General features: G+C 38.9%; 1 protein-coding gene across 1 annotated transcript; it reads right to left on the bottom strand.

Annotated features, from left to right (window-relative positions):
• Positions 1–4,991: 4,991 nt before the first annotated feature.
• On the bottom strand, positions 4,992–7,277 carry LOC121779053. Its single transcript, XM_042176402.1, has 5 exons — positions 6,785–7,277; positions 6,517–6,692; positions 5,499–6,443; positions 5,218–5,430; positions 4,992–5,132 (listed from the first exon to the last, which is right to left on the bottom strand). The coding sequence occupies exons 1-5, from the start codon at positions 7,275–7,277 to the stop codon at positions 4,992–4,994; spliced, it is 1,968 nt and encodes a 655-aa protein (XP_042032336.1).

Raw genomic sequence — 7,277 nt, 5'->3', positions numbered from 1 at the left:
TGCCAAATAATGAACAAAAATTCAATAAATCTCCATTTTAAAAGTAATTATAAAATTTAAATCACAAGTTACTACCTACTACATTTCTAACTTTCTATTCTTAGAAAAAGAATTAATAAAAAATCACAAATCACTATTGTAATTACAAAAATGCAATCCTAAATTGAATAAATAAATAAAATATTCAGCTTTATTTTATTATACCGAAATAATTGATTATTTAATTAAAGGGGAAAGCAGCATTTATGCAGTTGTATTTAATAAAAAATGGATTTGTAAATAAAATGGAGTAGTTTTATTCAATAGAATAACTTGTAAGTAAAAATATAAATTATAAATAGTGAACAATGTTATTGAATAGAATAAAATTACGAAAATATGAATGATTAGGTTGTAGGTGTTAGCTCTGTCCATATGTGATTTGACATCTTCTAGCTTTACTTTTCTGTAAGTTTTCACATTTTCCACTAAGGGCACCCGCAACGCGTGCCGCCGGCGTTCCGCGTGCCGTTCCACCGGAACGGTTTCGCCGCGGAACGCGTTGCGGCCCACCGTTCCGCTCCCATTCCGTTCCCATTCCGTTCCGCGTGCCGACGGCACGGAACGCGGCACGGCTTGTGCCGCCACGCGCTCGGGCGACGTGGCGCTCCCCGCTTCGTGCGTGCTTCCCACTCGCCGGCCCGCGAGTGGGACACGTCAGCGATGACGCAATAATTAAATTTTTTAAAAAAAATATATTTTTATAAATTTTTTTTTAAACGGTCATATTACCGTTTTTTTAACTTTTTTTTAATTTTTTTTATTTTTATTTTTATTTTCTTATTCTATAAATACACCTAATTTATTACATTTCACACACAACTACACATCTACTCTTCCTAAACCAACATCAATTCCTCTCCAATTTTCTATTTCAATCTCCTTCACAAAATGTCCGGCGACGGGAATTACGGCGGTGGCGACTCTGGTGGGTGGGATCTCAACGCGTTCGGCGATTGGGAGACCATGTACATCACACTAGGTGGTTCCGGGTCGTCGACGCCGGGCACCCAGGGGTCGGCGACGCCGGGTGGGTACCAACCACCCACTTTCGATGTGGATGCCTACGCTCGACCACCCGGCTCGCGGCTTTCTCAGGGTTTGTCCCAGATTCGGGAGGATATCCCCGTAGAACCCACCCAGGGAGGAAGCCGAGGCGGTGGAAGCTATAGGGCTGCGTCTGAGGCACCCGAGGAGGAGGAGGAGGAACAGGAGGATCTGGGCCGGCATCCGTACAACAACGAAGAAACTAAGGCGGTGTACACCGCCTGGCTCACCGTCTCGTACGATCCCATCGTCGGGAACCAACAAGCCGCCAAGTGCTTCTGGGAAAAGGTCCGTGATGTCTACCACCAGACTAAGCCGAAAGGGGCCCGGAAGCGCAAATATACAATGCTCCGTGCTCACTTTGGCCGAGTCGACGCACAGGTCAAAAAATTTTGCGGCATCTACGCGGCCGAAGCGGCGAACTACCAAAGCGGAGCTTCGGGCGCCGACATTCTGAGGGCGGCTTTGCGCGTCTTCTACCAGGACACCGGCCTACAGATCAAATATGTTGATATTTGGCAGCTCGTCAAGGACGAGGAAAGGTGGGCCGGCGGTATCCGCTCGAGCTCGGGCTCAACCTCAAAGCGCACGAAGCACACGGCGAGCGGCCGCTACTCGTCTGGTGACACCGGTGAGGCCAGCGAGGGTACACCGCAGGTGTTTGGGGGTACGGGGGATCCAATGCCCGACGAATACGGGGGATCCAGCCGTGGGCGCCGTCGGCCGCAAGGGACGAAGGCGGCGAAGACGGCTAGAGCGAGGAAGGGCCGAGGCGAATCAAGCCAGTCGGCCTCGGGATCGGGCTCGCGGGCACAATGGCGGACACTTCCCGCTTCTCGTACGCCCAATTCACGGCCTGGTGGAACGGAATTGTGTATATGGCATCACAACTTGGCCTTCCGACTCCCCCTCAACCTCGACCGCCTCCGGAGGATGATTCGCCGGCGAAGTAGTTTTTTTATTTTCCCACGTTTAATTGTGTGTTTTTTATTTTGTGTTTTTTATGTTTTTAGGATTTTAATTGTGTGCTTTTTTTTATTTTTTTAAGTTTAAGTTGAATTTTTTTTTAATGTTGTGTGTTTTTTAATAAAGTGTGTTTGTTTTTTATTAAAGTGTGTTTATTTAAATTGAATTGGGTTGGAAATTAAAAAAAATGAAATTGAATGAATAGTAATTTAAGGAACGGTTAAGGAACGAAGGGTTGCAGGTTCCGTTCCTTAGTTAAGGAATGGAGTAAAAAAGTACAGTGGGGCTCTCAAATAGTGGTTTAAGGAACGGTATAGGAACGGTATAGGAACAGCATTGTGGATGGCCTAAATCTCCTTCATTTCTCTTTCTTCTTCAATCTTCATCGTGTATTTTCTATCTCAATTCTCTCACAGACTCGGGCAACCATAGCGGGATACTGGTCCGGCGCCGGCCAAGTCCCCGCTAGAGCGGCGCCTTGGCTACGCTAGGTCCGTCCCTGCTATGACACTAGCATTTTAGCATATGTAGTAAAGCTAAATCGAGTTTATTTACCCAACTGAGCACAGACACTTTGGGTGGAGTATTTTCATTAGATGGCGGCGTACTTCATTGTCGGACTCCCTAGATGACGAACATAAAAAAATTGAATATAAAAATAGAAAACTCTGCCACCCCATGTCATGGAAATTATAAAAATACTGTATTTCAATTTCATGGAATATTTAAGTAAGAAAATTTATCTAATGCGTGTTAGGGCATCCCTAGACACGTGGCTTTGTCAAAGCAACCTATATAGCAATCTTCTTAACAAAATTGGAGACACAGCAACCTATAAATAGCAATCTTCCTAACATAATTGGAGACACGCAACGACATAAGAATTAATCGGACCGGGTTAATTGACAATGAAGTGCACGCAATTCATAAGATAGGTCGAAGGTTCGAGTCATCATGGAGATAGATATGGAACCATTGTTGATCCTTTTCAAAAAAAATTAATTTAGTTAATCCACATTAAATCATTATTATCAACACTTGAATTCTACTCCCTCCGTTTGTCAATATTTGGCACAAGTTGACCCCGCAGAATGTTGGTCGAAGTCTCTAACAAGAGAGTGACAAAATGCTAAAATGTGGAATGAGTTGTGGATGGAAATAAGCCAGGAAAATAACATAACATGGAATTGAGATCGATCTTAGTGGAATACGGGATCCATTACTGAAAATAAATGTGACAAATATAGACAGCAAAATAAAAGAAAACTAGTGCTAAGTAACGGCAGATAGAGGGAGTGTCTTTCACCTCCATAAGTTACAACTTACATCCATCTATAATCCCTTTTAGCTATTTAATTTATGACAAATAGTGTTAGATATCTTATAAAAACAACTCAATTATTATTTATCTAGATACTAATTTAGATTGGTTCGTGGTAATAAGTCTAACACATTAGTCATTTCTTGTTTTGCATTTTTGACAAAAGCTAACCCACTTGAAATGTCTTATTATATTTTCTCTTACTTTATGTTGTCATTATTTATCTAACTTATTTTTTTTTACTTAACTCATTTAATATTCATTTCTTAAAGCATGCACAATAAATGCGACCGCCTGCCGCAGCCAAAATCAGCTGCAATATATTTTTTTTAGATTTTATATACTTATTTTATCTTTAAATCCAAAATTTCCTCTCATTTAACCATTTCTTTATTTTGCTCTCACTCTATATTTTTTTTCTCATCTCCCAAATTCATACAATATATAATAATCCGGGTCGTATATCAATAAATTGCATGACCCTGACAGTTCAAAATACCTTTGTCACAAACTGTATTTAAATGGAATGGAATTCCACCGATGTAACAACGTGGAATCCGGGTGGTTTGTCGATGAATTTCATGACCCGGGCAATTCAAAATATCTTTGTTACATACTGTCTTTCAATGGGATGAGATCGGAACGATGCAACATGACGGAGAAGACCTCTGCGCGGGTATAATTTGATTATAATGTTTTCAATCAATGTTATGTTCTTAATTTTTTGTAATTCAAAAATTAAAAGAAAATAACATTACAAATGATAAAAAGTGATGAAATGAGTTATGAATGGAAATGAGGCTGACTTTATTGCAGGTCTTATGGCTGAAATAAAAATGGATTGCGGTTGAAAATGAAGCTGATTTTCTGGTATTTATTGTGTATACTCTTAATCTTGTACGCAAAAGAAATGCCCCAATACTAATGAGACATGGTGAATACAACTCCGTTCCCATTAATTGTCCCATTTTTTACGGGTGGGAGTTTAAGAAAATTTTTCACTCTGTTAACAAAAAGTGGAAGGAAAAAGTTAGTGCAATGTGCATCTCACTTTTAAATATTTAGTTTTATAGTAATAATTAGGGTTATTAGCCTGTAAATACATGAACTTTCAATTTTTTCTGTTTTTTCCCCAAAACTTTGTTTTTTGAATATAAATACATGAACTTTCAACTTTTTTGTTTTTTACCCCGATTCAAAATTCCGATCAAATTGAAGATGATGTGGAAAATGCATACTTATTTTATTATCTATGTGGCAGAAAATGAGAATAAAGAAAATCTGACATGGATAAAAAGGAAACTTTGTAATTAAACTTTCTGATATTTCCCCAAAACTTTTGAAACTTTCTGATATTTCCCCAAATTGAACGAAACTTTCTTGCATTTCCCCAAACTTTCTTCGCTAAATTTAATGTTAATATCATGAAAATTTACAAAATAATTATGATAAAAAAACTCATTACATTCCATCATTTTTTCATTCAAATTTCTTCATAATTCCATTACACTTCAAAAATTCATCATTTTTCCCATCCAAATTCAACAATTTCACAAAACAAATATCACCAAAAACTAACAAAAAACTAGTACAATTTTTTTTATAAAAAAACTTGTAATCAATCATCGTTCCCTTGTGTTGGTTTGCTCTGACTCTCTTGTGGTGAACAAACTTTCATGACATTGCTTTGTCTAATCCTTGAACTTGATGTGCTTGAAATCTCCTTGTTCACATGTATTACCTTGTTGTGAGAAGACATCTGTATCATATACATTATGTTAGAATATCACATCAATTTTTCAAAAATGAGATTTAACAAAAAAACGTAAGTTTAATCAATATACCCTCATATAAATGTTTCCACTCTCCTCAAAACCAATCACTCCAACTCCTTTCCTAGCTAATGCCCTTTCCTTCACTTGACAAGCATTAGCAACTTGACGAGCATTAGCATTGGCAGAGATGGACATTTGTGGATGCTCTTTTCGTGTTCCTCGACTCGAGCCTACTAAGCTATTTTGTTGTGGAATTTTCTTTGCAGGCCTTCCCCTTTTACCCTAGAGAATCATATATAAATATAGCAATTAATATAGTTATATAAAGGTACAATAGGAAACTTCACTACCTTTTCCTTCGGTATTTTTTCAACTGGATCGTTCTTGCAACTCCTGCTGTTGTGCCCTTGTTGGTGACAGTTTTGGCAAGTCATCTGCACTCCAGTTCTTTTTTTTTTTTGAGGACATTTAGGATCTTTTTCCTCAGGTGCTCTTCTTCTCTTTTTCTTGGGTCTACCGGGCATTCTTCTTATCACTGGGGGCTTGACAATGGTTTCTTCTACCTCGGGCCACATTCTCTGACCCCTAATGGGTTCCAATCCCACCTTATAGCCCTCAAGATATCTGCTTACTGTATAATAATCATCTACAAAGGTAGTTGCATCTTCATTTTTGAACCTTATACAAGCTAAGCCATGCACACATGGTATTCCAGTTAAATCCCAAACTCTACAAGTACATGTACGATCCCCGAGATTCACAACAAACTTATCATCCTCAAAGTGAACCTCAAATTTCCCACCCAACGCAGGATGTGCAGTGTATTCACGACTATCAAACTTTAACTTTTCAATCTTTTCCATAATATTGGGACAAATTCTTCCATGCACCTTCGAGATTTTATGTAACCTGCTTACTTGTTGTGTCATGAGAGTGCACCTAATTTCCTCAAACATGTGAATTATATGCTTGCCTCTAGCTTCAACAATACTTGCATTAAATGACTCAGCGATGTTACTAGTAATCACGTCGCTACATGCAGAGGTGGAGATGAAAGCCTTACAAAATTTTTTTGTATCCCTGCCAATGAAGTCTTCATAAGCAGCTCGACTCTCTACCTTCATTTCTTGAATGGCTGATTTGAATTTCTCTACATAGGTGCTTTTAACTGCCTTCCAGTACAGTTTCTTTAGATCATGTTCCTTGTGTGTCTTCTTCCAATTCATGTACACATGGCGTGCACAATTTCTGTGTTCAGCAAGCGGCGCTAAAGTACTGACTGCATTTGTAAGCCCCTGGAAATTCAAACATTTATACTAGTTAGTAAATATTTTAGTTTAGTAACAGAAATAAATCATAAATGTATACCTTCTGTTGATCACTGATGAATGTCCATCCCGCTCCATCTGCAATGTTAAGATCCTCAATGAGACACTTTAGAAACCATGTCCAACATTGCTCATTCTCTACCTCAACTATAGCCCAAGCAATCGGATATATTTCATTGTTTCCATCTTGTCCAACGACACTCACTAAAATTCCACCTAAGAAAGTCTTTAAGAAGCAACCATCAAGTGCAATCAGAGGCCTGCAACTCATCTTGAAGCCTTTCACAAGCGAACTAAAGCCCATGTACATCCCTTTGAAAACATCTCCATTACCCAAAAGCAAATCAAATCTGCCCTCTTTAGTTCAGCTATGTAACTCTTGAGTAAACCATAATGTTCTTCAATTGATCCTCTTAAGAGCTCTACAGCAATGGCCTTAGCTTTGTAAAGTCTATTTTTATTGACTTCACTCGCATATCTTTGTAGGATGTCCAATGCTAAATCCTTCACGCGGTAGTTTGGTCGCGATCTAAACACATTCAAGTATTTTTTGGCAATCCATTTTGAGCTTATAAGCTTGTTATTCATTTCCCTAGGACAATCGTGTTCACCATCATATCTCTTGATTTCAAAAATCTTTGTATCATTCACAACACTAGCATAAACCCTCCAAGGACAAGGTGGATTGCATTTGGCTTCTAACCGATCTTTTTCAACCCTCTTAAAGTGTATAAATTTTCCGTTCTCTATAGCCCAAGTCGTAAGAGCCTCTCTACACTCAGACACATCATGGAATTGCAT

This window comes from Salvia splendens, chromosome 19 (assembly GCF_004379255.2).
Source record: "Salvia splendens isolate huo1 chromosome 19, SspV2, whole genome shotgun sequence".
Classification (NCBI taxonomy): Eukaryota; Viridiplantae; Streptophyta; class Magnoliopsida; order Lamiales; family Lamiaceae; genus Salvia; species Salvia splendens.
The sequence above is the reverse complement of the archived record's forward strand: the minus strand, read 5'-3'. Positions and strand labels throughout refer to the sequence as shown.